The sequence below is a fragment of the Hyperoodon ampullatus genome, assembly GCF_949752795.1.
Source record: "Hyperoodon ampullatus genome assembly, chromosome: 4".
NCBI classification, from domain to species: Eukaryota; Metazoa; Chordata; class Mammalia; order Artiodactyla; family Ziphiidae; genus Hyperoodon; species Hyperoodon ampullatus.
This window is the reverse complement of record NC_136917.1, coordinates 29,299,679-29,318,964: the sequence shown is the minus strand read 5'-3', so window position 1 is coordinate 29,318,964 and position 19,286 is coordinate 29,299,679. Positions and strand designations below refer to the sequence as shown.

The window sequence follows — 19,286 nt, the reverse complement described above, 5'->3', positions numbered from 1 at the left end:
GCAGCCCCCGGAGGTGGGGGTGTGGTGACTGCCCACTGCAGTGGGTGTGGGAGTGGAGGTTTTTAACGACTGGGTGGAGAGCGTACTGGGCAATTTTTTTTTTTTTTTCTGGCTGAGCCACTTGCGGGATCGTACTTCCCGACCAGGGATTGAACCCAGGCCCCAGCAGTGAAAGCACAGAGTCCTACCACGGGACCTCCAGGGAATTCCCTGTGTCGCGCAGTTTAAATGACCGTTGGATGTGTTCTTTTAACCTCAGAGTGATCAGAAAAGTCATTGAGAAAGTTTTCACTAGAATGAGACAACTGTCCCGTGCCACCTGGGGTTTGAATGAAGTGTGGGAGAGGGAAGCTCTGAACGGATGGATAGACTGATCAGACATGCATATACACGTATGTGTACATTGTATGCACACCTATATGTGTATTCACATGTGCATACACAGGTGTGTACACGTACAGATGCATGCATCTGTACACATGCATACGTGCATGTACACGTGTGAGCATGCATGTTATCTACACACGTGCGTGATGACCTTATGCATACATACATGCGCACACATGTGTTCACGTTATACAAGTGCTCGCGTGTGACATACACATCACCCACACATGCCTACACACGTACGTGAACGTGTATTATAGACATATGAATACACGTGTAGATGTATGTACACATCATCCACACATAGGCAATATGCATGTACATGTATACACACAGGCACATACATGCACAATATCTACACACGCGTGTATGTGTATGCCTTATGTACCTACGTGTTATATACATGTATGTATACATACCTCTGCACATACGTATACACATGCATGTGTGCACATCATCTGTATACATATGTATGCATAACACAGGTACGTGTGAAATATGTGCTATGCTTCCAAGTTTTGTTCATGGACATCAGGAAACACACGTAAGCATGTTGGTCTGCGTATATGTCAGGGCTTATCAACAGAGGTGGACCCACGCCCCGTCCCCGTCTTCTGCAGCCCCCGCCCTTTTCCTTGGGTCTCACGTTTCTCTAACAGAACACGTCAAGTGTCCGGTGCATCTCTGGGACTTGCCGGTTGATGATCTCACCACATGCCTGTGCCGGCTCGTTTCACCAAAAGCTCCTGTTCGCTGGGACTTGGGCCGCCCACCTTCTCACTGTTGACAACCCACGTAGGTGCCGTAGTTCAAAGGGACTGTGGTGCCAGAATGCTGAGGGAGGCAGGTGGGTGTAGAAAGCCCACAAAACATGAGTGACACCCACTGCTACCAGCTCTCTTACCAAACGCTTTATTTCAAGACAACTCTGCCCCCTCCCTGCCACCCCGCCTCCAACCCCAGGGCGTGCTCAGCGCCTGGCCCAGACACACGCACGAGACTTCCTGCATCTCCTGCGCAGACTGACCCAGAAGCCCTTGACCCTGAGGCCCTGCTCAGTGTGCAGCAGCTCGGGGATCATGTAGGCCAGCCATACAGACAGCAGGGTGGCCCCCGTGAGCAGGACGATGGTGATCTCAGGCGGGAAGATGGGCAGTGGGAAGGCCCCGTAGACGTAGACGCTGAAGGTGGTCTCCAGGTGACAGTAGCTGCGAGGGGCGGGCAGGGAGAGGCTGTGGGGCACCGCCTTTGGGGGCCTGACTCTTCACCCCAGCAAACTGGTTTTTTTTTTTTTTTTTTGGCCACGCTGCTCAGCTCGCAGTATCTTAGTTCCCCGACCGAGGATCGAACCCAGGTCCTCGGCAGTGAAAGCGCAGAGCCTAACCACTGGACCGCCAGGGAATTCCCCCGGCAAACGTTTTAAAACTCACGGGGACAAGAGCTGGGCCTGGAGCATTGACGCTGGGCACTGAGTTCCATTTATATCCACTTAACTTCTATCCTCTATAAATCTGTGGTCGTCTCTGTATTGTGTTGGCCAAAAAGTTCGTTTGGGTTTTTCCGTAACATCTTACATATTTTCGCAGAGATCGTATTTTTCCCCATGACCCCTGTGGTCCCCTGCTCTGGATACAAGGGATTCCCCCCGCCTCCATGCCCAGGCTCAGTGTGGGGGGCGGGCAGAAGAGACCAACACAGCACTCATCACAGTGGACGCGGAGTGGGGGGCTTGAGCGGGGCCACAAGCGTCCCTCAGGTGGCTGCGAGCAGGTGGGGATGGCAGGATGGAGGGAAGGACACCCAGGTAAGGGGGGGAAGTCGCTGGGGGCTCTGCTGGAGGCAAGGTGCAGGGAGGGCAGGGGATGAGCCTTGCAGGCAGACGCCTCTCTCCCCTGGGCATCCCCACCCTGGTGCCTTCTGCCAGTGGCATCCCAGAGCTGGTCCAGGGTCTGGGGCCTTTAGGGAAGGCAGGGTCTCCCCGCGCTTTTGGGGGTGGACTTTGTGTCCGTCTGGAAGGGATAGGTGATGGTGGAGCGGGAAATAATGCCGCCCATGTTCCCCCTCCCAGTGGGAGACGTTAATGATCTGAACCAGCACAGTGGGTGGCGAGTATTAACAGCCAGCTCCTGGGGCAGGGTTGGGCTGGCCTGTAATGAGTGTCAGTTTCCTTTCCGTGGTGTCAGTACTCCAGCTGCCAGCGGGAAGCCAACCGGCTTGCAAAATCCCTGGATATCTAATGATCCGTGTTTGGGAGCCAGTCTACACCGGCCCCTGCACCCCACCCGTTAGACATGGCATGAGGGTGACTCTGGTCCCTGAGGGCGGGGACAGGGCTGCTGGTCATTGCTGTTCCCCCGCACCCAGCATGGCCTTTGAATGAGGATTTATTTAGGAAGTGAACAAGTGTCATCCTAGAGGAGGGAGAAAAGTGGGTCCCCCTCATGTGTGCAACCTGCCCCCAGAGAGCCAGCTCTTCCCCCAGAGGCCCCTGGTACAGGGCGACTCACCTGTAGTATGGATCCACGATGGAAATGAAGAAGATGTAGATGCCGTTTCTTTGGTCGAAAACGACCTTGTTCTCTGTCGGGCCTCCCAAGATCTGATACGGGACTTTGGGCCATCTCAAGGGTGCATTGTTGTTAGGGTCGTGGCAGCTCACATAATTCTGGGGAGGAGGACAGAGACATGCCTGCTGGCCCCGGGGGCCGGGAAGGACCGTGCCAGCCCACAGGCGCTACCGCCGCACACACGGCCCCACCGGTGCCACCACCCACCAGCACCCAGGGGTGTGAGTCCAGGACCAAGTGCCCGCTGGGCAGGCCAGCCGATTGGTGACTGTGGAGCCTTCTTCCCACCTTCCTTCTCCTGTGCCTGCCCCAGCTTTGGGGGCTGCAGGCATAACAGCTCTGCTCACCAGGGTCCCTTGCAGCTGTCAGTCTTGGTAGGAATCAGATGCTGCTGATGGCATGTGCTCTTGGTGTTATGGGCTGAGTTGAGTCCCTCCCACAAGTCATATGTCAGAGTCCTAACCCCCAGGACCTCAGGTGGTGACCTTATTTGGAGATGGGGTCTTTACAGGGAATCAAGTGAACATGAGGTCACTAGAGTGGGCCTGATCCAGTATGGCTGGTGTCCTTAGAATAAGGGGAAATTTAGACCCAGAGACGACACGCACAGGGACAAGACCATGGGAAGATGAAGCAAGCGATTGGGGCGATGCATCTACAAGCCAAGGAATGCAAAGATGGCCAGCAAATCACCAGAAACCAGGCCAGAGGCCTGGGACAGATTCTCCCTCATGGACTCAGAAGGAACCAGCCCTACCGACACCTCGATCTGGGACTTTTGGCCTCCAGAACTGGGAGAGGATAAATTTCTGGTGTTTAACCCATCTGGTTTGTGGTCCTTTTGTTACACAGCCCTAGCTGACTAACACACCTGGGGAACCTGACGGTGGAAGTGAGACAGAGCCACCAGGGCTTCTCGGGAAGCAGTCGTGGGTGCCCAGGTGGCAGCTGTGGCTTCTCCACCCTGCCTTCAGATCCCGGGGTGTCACATAAAGGGGGATATGCCCTTGAACTCAACTGTTTGCCCTTCACCGGTGCATCACGCTGGCTCCCTGAGCTAAACACATACTAAGGGTCTCGCCTACACCCTGATCTTCTGCACTATTTGCCTGTGGACCCAGAAGGGAGGATGGGGCTAGGCTTGTAAACAAGAGAAGAGATGGAAATTCCCAAAGCAAAAGTGTAAAAATAGCAGTGAGTCCAACGTTATGAGAAATAAGGAACTCGGGACTTCCCTGGCGGTCCAGTGGTTAAGAATCCACGCTTCCACTGCAGGGGGCATGGGGCTGATTCCTGTTCAGGGAACTAAGATCCCGCATGCACCGTGGTGCAGCCAAAAATAAAGAAAGAGAATAGAAGGAACTCATTTTGCATGGCAAAGTAAGCAAAAACCGAAAGACAAAAGAGGCAAACTGGGGGAACTATTAGCAAATTACATCGCAAATAAAAGCTTATCTCATGGGTCTATAAAGAGCTCTTAAAAATGCAGAGAAGGGGCCTTCCCTGGTGGCGCAGTGGTTGAGAGTCCGCCTGCCAGTGCAGGGGACATGGGTTCGTGCCCCGGTCCGGGAAGATCCCACATGCTGCAGAGCAGCTGGGTCCATACGGCAAAAAAAAAAAAAAAAAAAAAAAAATCCTTTGGGAGTAAAAGAAAAAAAGCTGGACCGCATATAAACTATGTGAAATAAAATGGAGACAGCTGCTTTGCCTAAAAACCATTTATTTGCCACAGCTAGCTCCACCTCATGGTTTTTAGTGTTTTAGCAGTTCAGTGGCTGTTTAACAGCCAGCCCATCCAATGACTGTGCTGGACATGCAGGCACTGTGGCTCTGTCTTGATAGAAAAGCCCTCAGGGTTCTACAAAATCGGCCACCAGGGCTGATGGGAAAAAAAAGTAATGGGACAATCTCTTAAATGCATGCATGCCACTTTGAACGAGAGGGCTAATAAAAAGAATGCAAATACAAACACCGGCACAGTCAGAAAATAATAAATAAGCAAAGCTCCGTGTGTGGCTCGTTCTTTTTAAAGAAACGGTCAGGGTGGTGGTGTTTGGGTAATATTGCGAATGCACAAAACGCATACCCGAGTTGTAGGAGTTGCACGCGTTAAAATCGTTCATTATCGGTTATGTGAATTTCACCTCGGTTAAAAAATAAAACCAACGTCACCAACCAAAATATATGACCAAACTCACTCGATGGAATGGGGTGTAAGGAACGGGTGAGGCTGCGGGCTTTTAAGAAAGCAAATACAAAATTAAGGAGCCAGGAGTTCTCGCCGGAACCGGCTTTGGGCGCGAAGAGCGCGCGCTCCCCTGCTGGTGACGTGGCCTCATTGCGCCGTGTTCTTGCCCTTGGCGTTGAGAGGCCGAGGGTGGATGGAAACTAATTCATATGCGCCAGAAGCCCCCCCACCCCCAGAGAAACAATGCGATGTCTTCCTTTCGCTGACACCATAACCTTGTCAATCGTGTACCAACCAACGTTTGTGATAGAAACGCTCGTTGAGCAGAACGGACCGTAAATATAATCAAGCCCCTTAAATGACGGGCATTTGGATGGTTCCAGAAGTTTGCACATCATCAGCAGTCTGCTCCATGAGCGCCTTCGTCCCTACACCTCCGATCGTCTCCGATTCCCTTGGGAGAGATTCCCAAAGAGTTTGTGCATCTTACATTTCCATCCCCTGCCGCCCCATCTAGAGACTGAATGTCTGCCACGCCCCCCCCCATTCATATGTTGAAACCTACCCCAGAAGGTGATGTATTAGGAGGCGGGGCCTTTGGGAGCTGATTAGGTCCTGGGGGTGGAGCCCTCCTGAAGGAGATTGGCGCCCTTATAAAGGGACCCAGGAGTGCTCCCTCCTCCTTCTGCCATGTGAGGACACAGAAGGCACCACCCAGGAGCCAGACACCAAATCTGCTGGCGCCTTGATCTTGGACTCAGCCTCCAGAACCGTGAGAAACCAATGCTGTTGTTACAAGCCGCAGGGTCCATGGTGATCTTTACAGCAGCCTGAACAGACTGAGTCGGCCCCCAACACACAGTGGGCCTGACCAGTCGTCGCCTTCTGCGACCTGTTTTGGGAATAATCAGAACGCAGGCCCTACCTCTCGGTCCCAGGCGAAGGGCCCTTTGTCGCCGGCCGTCTTGGCGATGGTGGTCCAGTTCTGCGGCTGGGAACTGCAGAGGGCCATGTCGGCCGTCAGGGCGTGTGTACGTGAACAGCCCGTTCACCTCCAGCAGGACGTACTCGGCCTCGACCACCTCCTGGAACTTTCCTTCCCTCCACCTGGGACACACCATACACAGGCAAGGCTGCTGGGGGGCCGTCGTTGGGGGGGGAGGCTGGGGGCCCTGACGTGTTCTGAGACCATCTGGGGGTGGTGGGAGGTGGCAGAGCAGGGCAGGGCCACCCTCTCCCCCCACCAGGCTGACACTTCTGGGACAGACAACGCGGATATGCAGTGGCAGGTGGGGACAGGACGCTGACGGGGTCGGGGTTGCTTATTTGGACAGGACGCTGACGAGGTCGGGGTCAGGGACTGGGGGTTGCTTATTTTTTGACACCTGCAAACATTCCAGAGGTATACATTTAGGGCGGTGAATTAAGGTTGTTCTAAATCCTTATTTGGGGGGGAATTCCCTGGTGGTCCAGTGGTTAGGGGTCCGGGCTTCCACTGCCGCGTACCCGGCTTCCATCCCTGGACGGGGAACTAAGTTCCCCACAAGACGCGGGGGCCAGAAAAAAGAAAAACAAAACTTATTTTTGGATGCACGTTTGTCTCCTGCCAGGTTGGGGCTTACACCCCTCCTCTGATGGGACCCTTCCCTTGTTCCTCACCCCAGGCCGGCAGGCACCCCACCACGTGGCAGCTCTGAGTTCGGGGCGTGCCCAGCCCACAGTCTCACCTGGGTGTGCGACTGAGGCCACGAGGAGCTAACACGTGACGTTCTAATGAACCTAAGTGTTGCCACGTGTGAGTGGTTTCTGCCACCGTTCAGTCCGTCAACAGCTATTTAGTGCAGTGGTGTGCGGGGGCGGCGTGGGGATGGGGACGGAATGAAGGAAGACAGAATCCACCGAAGGGGGCAGAGCCAGTGGCATGGCCTGAAATGTGTCCCCCAAATTCCTATGTGAAGCCCTAACACCCAGTGCGACTGGATTTGGAGGTGGGGCCTTCAACGAGGCAATCAAAGTTGAGTGAGGTGATAAGGGTGGGCCCTGATGCCACGGGAAGTGGCAGCCTCTGCGGCCAAGGAGAGAGGCCTGGGGGAAGCAGCCTGCCCACACCTTGAACTTGGACTTCCGGCCTCTAGGACTGTGAGAAGGTCAGTGTCTGCTGTTTAAGCCCCCGAGTCTGTGGTGTTTTGTTAAGGCCGCCGAGCTAAGACGGGGAAGGGGAGGGGACGTGTGAGCTGAGAGCTACGGAGGGAAAAGGCAGGGAGAGGATGCGGCCAGAGCAAAGGGGTGGAGAGGGCTCTGGGGGCCTGTGATGATGGTGAGGGCGGCGGGGGGCTGGCGGGGAGGGGGACTGGGGGGTGGGTCCTCACAGCTCCACCACCGGCTTCCATGGGGTGTCGTAGTAGACGAGAATGGGGCAGCCCAGCTTCTCGTAGTGGTTAGGCACCTCCAGGTCCTCCGTGGCCTTCTGACCCCGGAAGTTGGGGTCGTAGGCTTCCGTGTGGGAGAGCAGGACACAGACACGGGCGAGCTCCCACCAGGCGCCCGGACGTCCCCCCACCCACAGCTCCGCTTCTTCCCTGCACATGGGGTCACGATCATGGAGGCGTGTCTGAGCGGGGGAGTCAGAGTCATGGTCGAAATGACCTTGGGACCCCTGCGGTGGTTGACATTCCGGGTCCACTTAGCTGGGCCCCAGCACCTCGACTGTGTTCAGATGAGATTCTGGGTGTTTCTGTGAGGCTCTTCTTTGGGGCAGAGGTTAATATTGAAATCAGTAAAGCAGTGCTCTCCCTAATGTGGGTGCAGCTGGAGGCCTGAGTAGAACAAACATGGGCCTCCCCCAGCAAGAAAGAAGTCGGCCTGCAGATGGCCTTGAACTAGAACTGCAACTCTTCCCTGAGCTGCCAGCCCCCAGCCTCCCCCATCAGACTGTGCACTCACCAGACCTCTACAGTCCGGGAACCAAGTCCTTAAAATAAATCTCTGTCTCTGTCACTCTGTCTCTGTCTCTCTGTGCCTCTGTGCCTCTGTGTCTCTGTGTCTCACACATACATCCTGTGGCTTCTCTCTCTCTGGAGACCCTGACTCACACACTCTCATGCCCCCAGGCGCTCTGGCTGCAGCCTCACTGGTTGGCAAGTCCAGCAGCACCGGTTTCCGTCTCGGCCGTGGGTCTGGATGGGGGACGGACTCTTGGCTTGTGTTGGAGGGGGGAGGGTCACGTCGTAGAAGACCCACGAGTGTCTTCCCATGCCAGGGGGTTGGTGGTGTGCACCAGTGTGGGAGGGGCTCTCTGTGCCGCCCTGCAGAGGAGGTCACCTTGGCTGGCCACCCCCTCCTGCCTTGGCTGGACAGTGTCTGGCCAACTCCGCTAGCTGGGATGAAGAGGGGACCTGGCTCCAGGAGCTGGTGGCAGGCTGGGGAGGGGTCTGAAGGCTGGCCCAGAAGGTGGCAGAGCCTGGGCAGACCTGGGCCAGGGGCCCTGCCACATCACACTGATTCCCCGAAGGCCCAGCCACCTTCCCTACCTGTCTGCTCGCTCCCTCGGATTCCTTGTGGGCTGGATATCAATTGGCACGGTATCAATTTTAAAATGATCCTTTTTTTCCTTTCTTCAAAAAAAAAATTGTTTTCTTTTCCATTACGGTTTAAAAATGATTCTTGGGACTTCCCTGGAGGTCCAGTGGTTAAGACTCTGAGCTTCCACTGCAGGGGGTTTCAGTCCCTGGTGGGGGAACTAAGATTCCTCATGCTGGCGCCGTGCGGCCAAATACATAAATAAAAATTTAAATAATGATTCTTGATTCGCCTTTGGCTCATGCATACCTAATGGTCATGTGTGTGTGGGGGGGGGGCTCACCTCTCAATGACGTAGCTATAGTTGTCCTGAAGGGCCACGGGGTCGAGGACGCCATTGTAACAGGCTGAGATTTCACTGCGAGCAACAAAAGATAGTGAGAAGCTGCCCGAACCCATGCGGGACCAAAGAATTGTGAATTGTTCCCTTTGACATATGTTATCTCCCCATTGGTTGAATTTTGAGCCCTTTCTTACTTTCTGGTTCTCCAAGATGCTCCAGGCTCATCTTGAATCTTCCCTGCCTGGCCTAGAATCAGCCATTTCGCCAAGGAGCCCTAATTCCTTGTATTGGAGAATGATGTTACACGTGGAGATGTGGGAGCTGGGTGTCCTGACTTTTGAGACAATCCTTTCCCTGTTTTTCTTTGTACTGTTACCATCTGTGCATGTATTCTTAAGCAACATGCAGTCCTCCCTTGGTATCTGCAGGGGATTGGTCCAGGATCTGCCGTAGATAACAAAATCCGAGGATGCTCAAGTCCCATAGTGGGGCCTCTGTATCCTCGGGGTCCACAGCCACAGATTCAACCAGCCACGAACTTAAACACGATCCACCCTTGGCTGGTTGAATCCGGGGATGCAGAACCTACAGATACAAGGGCTGACTGTAGTTTATTTTTGCCCGATTTTGGATTTTTTTTTTCTGTGCCACCCAGCTTGTGGGATCTTAGTTCCCCAACCAGGGATGGAACCTGTGCCCCTTGCAGTGGCAGTGCAGAGTCCTAACCACTGGACTGCCAGGGAGTTCCCCTGATTTTGGATTTTTTTTTTTTTTAAGACTAGAATCATGCTGTGTATTCTTTTGATTCCATGCCCACGTTTGTACGATCCATCCAGGCAATTCTGCCCCGTTCGTTTTCCCTGCTGTAACATTCTGTTGTACCAAAACCCTGCACTTGGTTTACCCATCCTTCTGTCGATGGACATTTCAGTTGGCCTGCTTCCAGCTTGGAGCTATTCAGAGTAATGCTGCTGAGAACATTCTGGAACCTAGATCAGTGCAGATGTGCATGAGTGGAATTGCTGGTGGAAAGAAGTGCTTTCCAAAGCAGCCGAAAAATGTACACGCCCACCGGCAATGTCTGGGGGTTCCTGAGGCTGCCAGAGGGGTTCCCATCCTTATAGTACTACTTTGCAGGCTTTGCCAATTCTGCCATTCTCGTGCCGAGTATCGGTCTCTATCGTAGAGTTCATTTTCATTTTCCTATGAAATGGACCACTTTTTCAACACCTTTTTGTGTTTATCTGCCTTCCCCCCCCTTTTTTGGGAGTGCCTGCTCAAGCCTTTTGCCCATTTTTTTCTATACTTTTTTTTTTTTCTGATTCGTAGGAATTCTTTATAAATTCTGGATACAAGTCCCTTTTTAGTTACACGTGTGGCAAATACCTTTCCCACTCTCTTTATGGCAGCAGCTTTTTTTTTTTTTTTTTTTTTTGTTTGCGTTACGCAGGCCTCTCACTGCTGTGGCCTCTCCCATTGTGGAGCACAGGCTCCGGACTCACAGGCTCAGCGGCCATGGCTCACGCGCCCAGCCGCTCCACGGCATGTGGGATCTTCCCGGACCGGGGCATGAACCTGTGTCCCCTGCATCGGCAGGCGGACTCTCAACCACTGCGCCACCAGGGAAGCCCATGGCAGCAGCTTTGAAAAGATTGTTTTAAAGACTTTCCTGCACATATGTTCTAAATACTGCTAACATCATTTATTGACCCAATAAAGCGTTTCCCTTTTGGGGGGAAAATCTGGTAAAACCGTCACTTGACTTCATTATTGCCCCATGCAGTGGAGCGCTGAGGCTGGCTCTTACTAGCTCCGAGAGACAGCTGTTATATCCTCAGGAGTTTCATGAGCCAGTAGAGACTCACTTTGGTAGTGATCTGTAGGCTCCATGGGAGCATTTACACCACGGGAATTGGCAAATGCCACAAATCTGGGCCTCCCCCAGAAGTGGCTGTCGCTCATTTGCTGGCACCCCACCGCCCGAAGGGGAAAACGTAGGGCAGTTTGGCCAGTCTTCAGGGGTTCTTCCTTTCTTTTTCTTGGTCTCTCATGGCTGCGTTCTCTGCAGTAACTATGGATCCTGGAGGCAAAGTTCCTCAGATTTTCAGCAGGCGATTAAACGCAAAATCTCTGAGCAGTTTTATAAATTTATTTGCTACATTTATTTATTTTTGGCTGCATTGGATCTTCGTTGCTGTGCACGGGCTTTCTCTAGTTGCTGCGAGCGGGGGCTGCTCTTCCTTGCGGTGCGTGGGCTTCTCACTGCGGTGGCTTCTCTTGTTGCGGGGCACAGGTTCGAGGCGCGTGGGCTCAGTAGTTGTGGCAGGCGGGCTCCGTAGTTGTGGCTTGCAGGCTCTAGAGCGCAGGCTCAGTAGTTATGGCGCATGGGCTGAGTTGCTCCCCGGCATGTGGGATCTTCCCGGACCAGGGCTTGAACCTGTGTCCCCTGCATTGGCAGGCGGATTCCTAACCACTGCACCACCAGGGAAGCCCTCTCTGAGCAATTTTCATCAAAATGAGGAACTCAGGGACTAAAAGGGAGAAAGGGAATGAGCAAAGGATGAGGGAGCAGGGAGAACATGTAAATTTCACCAAGTCGGTGGGGGGGGGGTGGGAGAGGGCAGCCACCCACTGTAGACTCTAACTTAATCTGTTAGGATTAATTATTGAGCTGTTCGTTATGGAAATGTTAAACGTATGCAAAAGCAGACAGAGTAGTGTCACCCGACTTTAGCAGTTGTGAAGCAATGGTGACCATCTCATCCAGTCCCCACGCCCCACCTCGCCACCTCTCACTTCTCCCCTCCCCACCCCATATCGACATACTCACTTCTGAATGACGATCTTCTTCTCCAGGTCACAACCGACTGAAATGAGGCCTGTCTGCAGCGGCGGGAGGATTTGGCGGGGAGAGACAAGGCGGGGATGTGGACGCTGACTCCGGTCAGCGAGAGCACCATGAAAGCCCACGAGGGGGCGCACTTGACGCAGCCGGGACCAGAAACCCTGCGCCTGGGTCACAATGCGGTGTCCAGGTGCCTGGGACTCACAGAGTCAAGTCCTAAGAAGCTGCCTGATCTGTGGGGCACCGCTAAGGTCCCGCCGTCTGATAACCCCCAGCTAGTACAACTGCTCCGAGGTTGGTGTGTCCTGAGGCACAACCCTGGGGGAAGACGATGGGGAAGGGGCAGTGACCTTGGCAACCAGGGCAGAATCACCTCCGTTTCCAGATCCTGAGTGTGAGCTTAGCCAGCCACTAGGGGACAAACCAGCCAAGGCCTGCTGTCATCAGTCTTAACACTAAGGACAAAGAGTATGGGACAGCAAAAGTTTTGGTCATACCGGTTGCTTAAGGTCCAAGCATGAAATTTCTTTGTTGGCTATGTCCAGAGTGATGGTTGATATTGTGGGTCTCTTTATGCTGCAAGGCAATGGGAGTGTGTGTTATTGCAGTAAAAAGCATCAACAACCCACTCATTCATTTATCTATGCATCCACCCATCCATCCATCCATCCATCCATCCATCCACACATCCATCCATCCATCCACCCATCCACTTCTCCATTTCTCCATTCATTCATTCATCTGTTCATCCAGTCTGTCCAGAATATTGACCAAGAACATCTGCTCACACATGGTGGCACCACCCTCCCTCTAGTTTCTTCCTCTTTTTGAGTCAGTTTTGTTAATTTATATATAATTACTTATTGAAAAGAGCATCTGAGCCCGTTTTATTATCACCTAGCTGCATACAATGTTTTCTCATTGTTCTTTTTTTAAAATTTTTTAATTTTTAGATTTATTTTTATTTTTGGCTGTGTTGGGTCTTCGTTTCCGTGCGAGGGCTTTCTCTAGTTGTGGCAAGCGGGGGCCACTCTTCATCGCGGTGAGCGGGCCTCTCACTGTCGCGGCCTCTCTTGTTGCGGAGTACAGGCTCCAGACGCGCAGGCTCAGTAGTTGTGGCACACGGGCCTTGTTGCTCCACGGCATGTGGGATCCTCCCAGACCAGGGCTTGAACCCGTGTCCCCTGCATTGGCAGGCGTATTCTTAACCACTGCACCACCAGGGAAGCCCTGTATATATATTCTTTTTCAGATTCTTTTCCATTATGGTTTATCACAGGATATTGAATCTAGTTCTTGTGCTATACAGCAGGGCCTTGTTGTTTACCTCTCCTATATATAATAGTTTGCACCTGCTAACCCCAAACTCCCAACCCATCCCTCCCCCACCTCCCCCTTCCCCTTTGCAACCACAAGTCTGTTCTCTATATCTGAGTCTGTTTCTATTTCATAAATAAGTCCATTCGTGTCACAGTTTAGATTCCACAAATAAGTGATATCATATGGTATTTGTGTCTCTGTAAGAGTTTAATGGTTCTCGCCTTACTGTCCTTGGAGTGGGGGTAGTCTGGATGTCGGCCCTGATTCCTTGGCTCCTGCTAAGGGGACACCCTGGGGCCACCCAGCACTACAATCCGGGTGATGACATACCTGGAGGTGAAGTTGGGGTCAGCCCTGCCCCAGTGCTGCTGCTGCCTCAGTGAAATGTTCTGCAGAAGCAAAAGAGAAAATGCAACTACAAGAGTGGAACAGCCCAGGGTGGTCCCGCAATCAGGGTTCAGGAGAGACGGAGGGCAGGATGGGGGTGTTGGGAGGAGGAACCCGGGAGCCATCCAGCCTGCCTCTGGTTCTAAGCCCGTGAAAGGCTTCTGGAAGCTCATGGGAATGACCCCCGTTCTCCAAGCTCCCTGCCTTTGTCCCGGGGACCCACAGTGGGGCGTGACTTAGTTTCCCCTCCTACTTAGCTGTGATGTGACATGGTCTGATCCAAAGAGTCTGTTGTGGTCTGGGGTCAAGTCCCAACTCCCTGGTGTGACTGTGAGGCCTGGCTCTGCCCTATGGATCCCCCAGACCCATATTTGGCCAAGACCCTCCCGGTGGCCCCGGCTTGTCTCCTGATGCCTGGGTTTACCCAGCTAACTCAGGTCTCACGCCCTCCCCGGGTGGGTCAGGCTCCCCGCCACATCCTCCTTGACCCTTCTGTGTGACACCTGCTGCCCTCACTCTCTGGGGGACTGCGGCCTGCCGGGGGGTGTGGGAGGGGCGGGGGCTGTGTCCCCTCAACATTCCACAGCACCTTATCTGGGTGTGTGTAAGGAAGGGAAGCAGGAAGGAGGTCCAACGAGGGACACCCTGAGGCGGCTGGACCTGGCTGGCCCAGTCGGTCAAGGCCGAGCCCCTCTCCCGTTGATCCGGGTTTGGGGGGGGAGGGGGAGGGGACGGGGAGGGGCGAGCTCACCAGTCTGTGCTTGGTGTTCCCCTCGTAGGTGTAGCCGTCCTCGTAGATGACAGCCTGCAGCCCCAGGGAATGGGGGTTGCTCACCATCACCTGGGGGCGGGATGGGAGACGCACGCTCTGTAAGGCGCCAGCAGGCGCGGCGGGGAGCAGCTGGGGGCGCACCCACAGGTGACCCCGGTCCCCCTTCAAACTGAAGACCCAGCTTGCTCTGCAAACGCAGCTGCCGGCTCCGACCCCAAATGCACTCGCCCCCCCACGGCCCCCCGTGTCATCCACACCCCCTAACTGTGGCTCTGAGTCCCGTCGTGCAGACAGCCTGGGGTTGCAGCCTGCAAGACGCAGAACTGTCCCTGGTGCGCGGAGGGGCCCGTCCTGCAGGGGTGGGGGAAGGGGGGGTGATGAGAGGGCACAAGGCAAGAGCCAGAGCCAGCCTGGCGCCCCCTCGCGGGCCCTGGTCCCAGCTGGCTAGACATCCCCTTGAATCCTTACACTGGCCCACCCCGCCCCACCCCCGTTTTCAGCTTGATTGTTTGCACCCAAGAGTCCAGGCTTGGACACGTGGGTTTCAGGTCCAGGAACGCCCACTGTTTTTCAGGCATCCCCTCCAGGAGGGAAGCCGGCGCTGGCTGAGCTGAGAGGGAGGAAAAGGCATTTTTGGAAAGGTTCTGGGGCAGCTCCGAAGAAGGGTGGAGAGCCGGCACAGAGGTGGTGGGAGAGGAGGCTGGGCTGGCAGATGGACAGCCACGGCCAGGCATGTGGACACTGATGAGGAGGAAGAGGAGTTTCTAGGGGGCTTCCTGAGTGAGTGTGTCTTCCGGGAGGATGCCAGGGAATTTCCAGAGCCTGGGAATTGTGGGCACAGGATGTGAGGCCAGGGGTGCTAGGGATGCCAGGTATCAGAAACACTTGTCAAACAGATAAAGCATGCTTACTAGTGGGATTGGTGATGTGTTGGGCCGGGGTATCATGAGGGCCGTCAACTCCAACTCACTCGGGGCGCAGCGGGTGTTGGGACCCCCGAGGCGCATCCCTTTCTAACCATTCCTCCCTTCCTGCTCCTCCCTCCTGGTCTTTGGCTCTCCCTCCATCTCTGTCTCCACCTGTCTGTCTGTGTGTCTGTCTGTCTCTCTCAGTCTGTCTCTCCCGGGCTCTCTGGGTCTTTCTCTCTCTCTGTCTCTGTCTGATTCTCCGCCCCCTGCCCCTCCCTCCCTCCCTACCTGGCTGCCTCTCCTCCAGCTCCAGGGCCGCTCGCGGGAGCAGCGCTACACCAAGCTGGCCGACTGGCACTACATCGAGCGGTGCGTGACAGCAGCCAGCCCCATGCCCCTTTTCGGTGGGTCCCCTGCCACCAGAGGCCACGCACCGGGGCCCACTCCTCACCTGGGCCCCCTCGTGCCCCGATGGGGAATGCTGCTGGGCTGAGGAGAACTCCCGAAGCCCCGGCATCCCCGCCTGCACACAGCTCCCTGAGGCCCCAGTCTCTGTCCCTCAGGAAACGGGGACATCTTGTCGTACGAGGACGCCAACCGCGCCATGCAGACTGGCGTCGCTGGGATCATGATCGCCCGGTAAGTGTGCCCGGGGCGGGGATACAAAGAACCAGCCAGGGCTACCCCTGAGCGCCCAGCCTGCAGCTCGGGGGAGGTGAGGGCGCGTCTGAGTTTGTGCCCAACGCCGGTGCCCCCCAGCCCGCCAGCCCGCCCCCTGCTCTGTTATTCCCCGGGCAGGGAGATGTCAGAGGTGGCTGCTTATGGGGCCGGGGTGAAGGGTACTGGAACTTTCTGTAGCTGTGGGCTCAGGGTTGTGGCTTGGAACTCTTGGGCTTTGCAGGTTGTGTGAGCATGGCCGGGAGGTTGGGGACCATGGGTTTGGGGGCTGGGGTTCCGCCACCGGCCTGCTGACCACCGCCCGCCTGCAGCGGCGCCCTGCTCAAGCCGTGGCTGTTCACGGAGATCAAGGAGCAGCGGCATTGGGACATCTCGTCGTCTGAGCGCCTGGACATCCTGCGGGACTTCGCACACTACGGCCTGGAGCGCTGGGGCTCGGACACGCAGGGCGTGGAGAAGACACGCCGCTTCCTCCTTGAGTGGCTCTCCTTCCTGTGCAGGTGGGATTGGGGTGGCGGGGCGGGGTGTCTTGGGGAGGCCCGGCCCAACCCCGTCCCCGCCGCCCCCACCCCGTCTGTAGGTACGTGCCCGTTGGCCTGCTGGAGCGGCTCCCGCAGAGGATCAACGAGCGGCCGCCCTACTACCTGGGCCGCGACTACCTGGAGACGCTCATGGCCAGCCAGAAGGCGGCCGACTGGATCCGCATCAGGTGCCCGGGAACCGCCGAGGCCCTGGGAGATAGTGCACCAGGGAGCCAGTGGGTGTGGGGCCAGCTGGGCCGGGGGCCACCCCGCCCCAGGCCTGACCCTGCTCCCGCCCTCCTCACAGCGAGATGCTGCTGGGACCGGTGCCGCCCAATGTCGTCTTCCTTCCCAAGCACAAGGCCAACGCCTACAAGTAGCTGCAGGGGCGGGCGGGGGTGTCTGAGCGCCCAGCGGGCTCCCCAAGGAATGAGAAGGCAATAAATTTTATTCTTTTAAAACCCAGGCCCTTTTGTGACCCTGAGGCTGTCTCATGCTGCCCCACCCCCCCACCCCACCCCAGCTTTCCCCCACCATCCCCATCCCCGCAGCTCCCTCCTTCCTCACTCATTCACCAGCCCCATACTGGCCACTGCTGGTGCCCAAAGGCCTTGACCACAAACAAGCCACCATAGCTCATGAGATGGGGCCTTGGCCTGTGTGGGTGTGGATCAGGGCGGGCTGCCTGAAGGAAGGGGCCTTGGAGCTGTCAGGCAGGCATTGCTGGCAGAGGTGGGAGGCGGAAGGCAGCAGACCGGGCCCAGTGTCCACCATGCTCTCTGTGACGCCCATCTCTGGCTGCCTTGGTTTCCCATCTGCCCCTGCCTGCCGTGCCCCTCCCCCGCCCCTTACTCGGAACCCTGACCAGTGGGCGGGCCACAGCCTGTGCCTGGAGTAACCGTAGAAACAGAACTACACAGGACAGTGAGCCTCCTCTCTGAGTGGGCTGCCTGTGCTCCCAACTGCTGCCCTCCTGGCCTGCCTGGCCAGGCCCCCGCCTCCCCATGCAGCACCCCAAACCCTTCTACGCACCCGCCGCTCCCCAAGAAGGCTTCAGTCCCTGGAGCCTGGACGCCACCAAAGGGCCCGGCAGCCAGCCTGCTTCCGCCTGCACAGAGCCTCTTCCCACTGCGGGTACGAGGGTGGGGGGCACCCATCGGGGCAGGGACCAGGGCTCTGCCCGCCAGCCTCAGGACCCCACCCAGCTGCCTGTTTTTGTCCACAGGTTCCTCCAACGTCTATCACCCCCCAAACCTGGAGAAAGAGGTGTTTCCAGCTCCTCCAGCAGGTACCGGCCTCCCACCAACCTTTGATGACCGGGGAGTGGGCAGGGGCATCTTGCTCCCACCCTTGACCCTAGATGGCTCCCTCCTCCGAAGGCAAGGCCCGAATCCCTGTCCCCCAAAGAGACCCCTGGACCAAGGTCTGTGTCCCTCATCCCCTAGATGGGGCCCTGAAGGCAAAGCCTATGTTTCTTGTTCCCCAAACAGGTCTCCCAAAGGCAGGCCGGTGTCCCCAGCCCCCCAGATGGGCCCCCAAAGCAAGGCCTGGGGCCCCTGACCTCTAGAGAGGGCCCCAAAGGCAAAGCCTATGTCCCTGTTCCCCAAATGGACCCCAAAATTGGTCCGTGTTCTCCATGCCCCAGACGTGCCCCACACTTTGGACCCCGTCCACCCCAGGCGGGTCCCAGAACTGCCCCTCTCAGGGCCGCCCTCCCTGGCCACAGGTTTCCAGATGGCGCCCTGCGGCTGCTTCTTTGACCCCCGCGTCTACCGAATCGAGTGGGCCACCACCGACTTTGGCCAGTCGTCCCTGTACAAGCTGGCGGCTGGGGGCCCCGCCTCGCCAGGCACCTACTTCCCGGAGGCACAGCACTGCCTCAGGGCCCCGGTGCCGCCCCCGCTGCCCCCATTGTTCCGCCACTACCAGCCGCCCCCCGCGGGGCCCTGGTACCGCATGCCCTGCTTCCAGTCCAAGGGACCCGGGTCCGAGGCCCTGGGCTTCGTAGGGGACAGAGGGTCCCCGGCCTTCGCGGAGCTGCCCCCCACCTTGATCAAGCAAGGCCTGGCGCCCCCGCTGCCCCCCAAGGAGAGCAAGTTGCCCCTGCTGCTCACCACGCTGCCCGCCGAGGCCACGCTGCCCCCTGGCGCCTATGGACCTCTCAAGGGCCGCCTGAGCTGGCTGGATGGGCCCGGCGAGCCCTTGACCTTCGCCTTCAAGGAGCCGCCCCCCGGCGCCGGGCCCGGCCCGCTTTACCCGCCGGGCCCCACCAAGCCCAAGGCGGTCCCGCTGGGGGCAGGCGAGGCCAGGACCCCTGAGGTGGCCAGGGCCTTCACGACGCCCAAGAAGGTGATGCTCGAGGACACGAGGAAGCTCTTTGACTGCCTGCCGGGTGGCGCTGAGCCCGCTGGGGCCCCGTGCAAGCCCCCTGGGCCCGCCCTGCCCGACAGCGGGGGCGGCAAGGACGACTCGTCCAGCGACATCCGCTCGCTGCACCTGCCCGACGAGCTGCAGTCCTCGGACTACAGCGTGCCCGAGGTCCTAGATACCGTGTCCGACATGGACTACTTTTACAACTTCATGGTGCTGGACTAGGAGCCGCCGCCCCGCCCGGGGGGGCCCCCCACCGCCAAGCCCTCGGGCAAGAGGAAGGCCGGCAACCCGACTGCCAGGAAGGGGAGGCAGGGCAGCAAGGGCAAGCAGACTGCGGTCCCCACCAGCGCCAGACCCTTGGGGCCCAGGCAGGACCTGGGAGCCGCCCCCCATTAAAGCGAATTTGAGCTGTTTGCGCAGTGTCCGGTCAGTGGCATTCAGGGGCCGTGGGCTGTCTCCTCGCCCTCCCTGTCGTCCA

General features: G+C 56.8%; 1 protein-coding gene and 1 pseudogene across 2 annotated transcripts; one reads left to right on the top strand and one right to left on the bottom strand.

Annotated features, from left to right (window-relative positions):
• Positions 1–1,357: 1,357 nt before the first annotated feature.
• LOC307051112 (cation channel sperm-associated auxiliary subunit delta-like) lies at positions 1,358–15,335 on the bottom strand (the record flags this gene model as incomplete). The annotated part of the gene is given in 11 exon segments (XM_079701462.1): positions 1,358–1,595; positions 2,895–3,052; positions 6,068–6,170; positions 6,172–6,249; positions 7,512–7,640; positions 9,005–9,079; positions 11,835–11,887; positions 12,347–12,425; positions 13,500–13,558; positions 14,308–14,397; positions 15,240–15,335. Coding segments are annotated over 11 exon segments (1,158 nt in total).
• A 1,872-nt stretch (positions 15,336–17,207) lies between these two features.
• LOC307052172 (proline-rich protein 22-like) lies at positions 17,208–19,204 on the top strand (annotated as a pseudogene). Its single transcript has 3 exons — positions 17,208–17,569; positions 17,661–17,723; positions 18,162–19,204. The product of its transcript is annotated as a proline-rich protein 22-like (transcript).
• Positions 19,205–19,286: the final 82 nt, after the last annotated feature.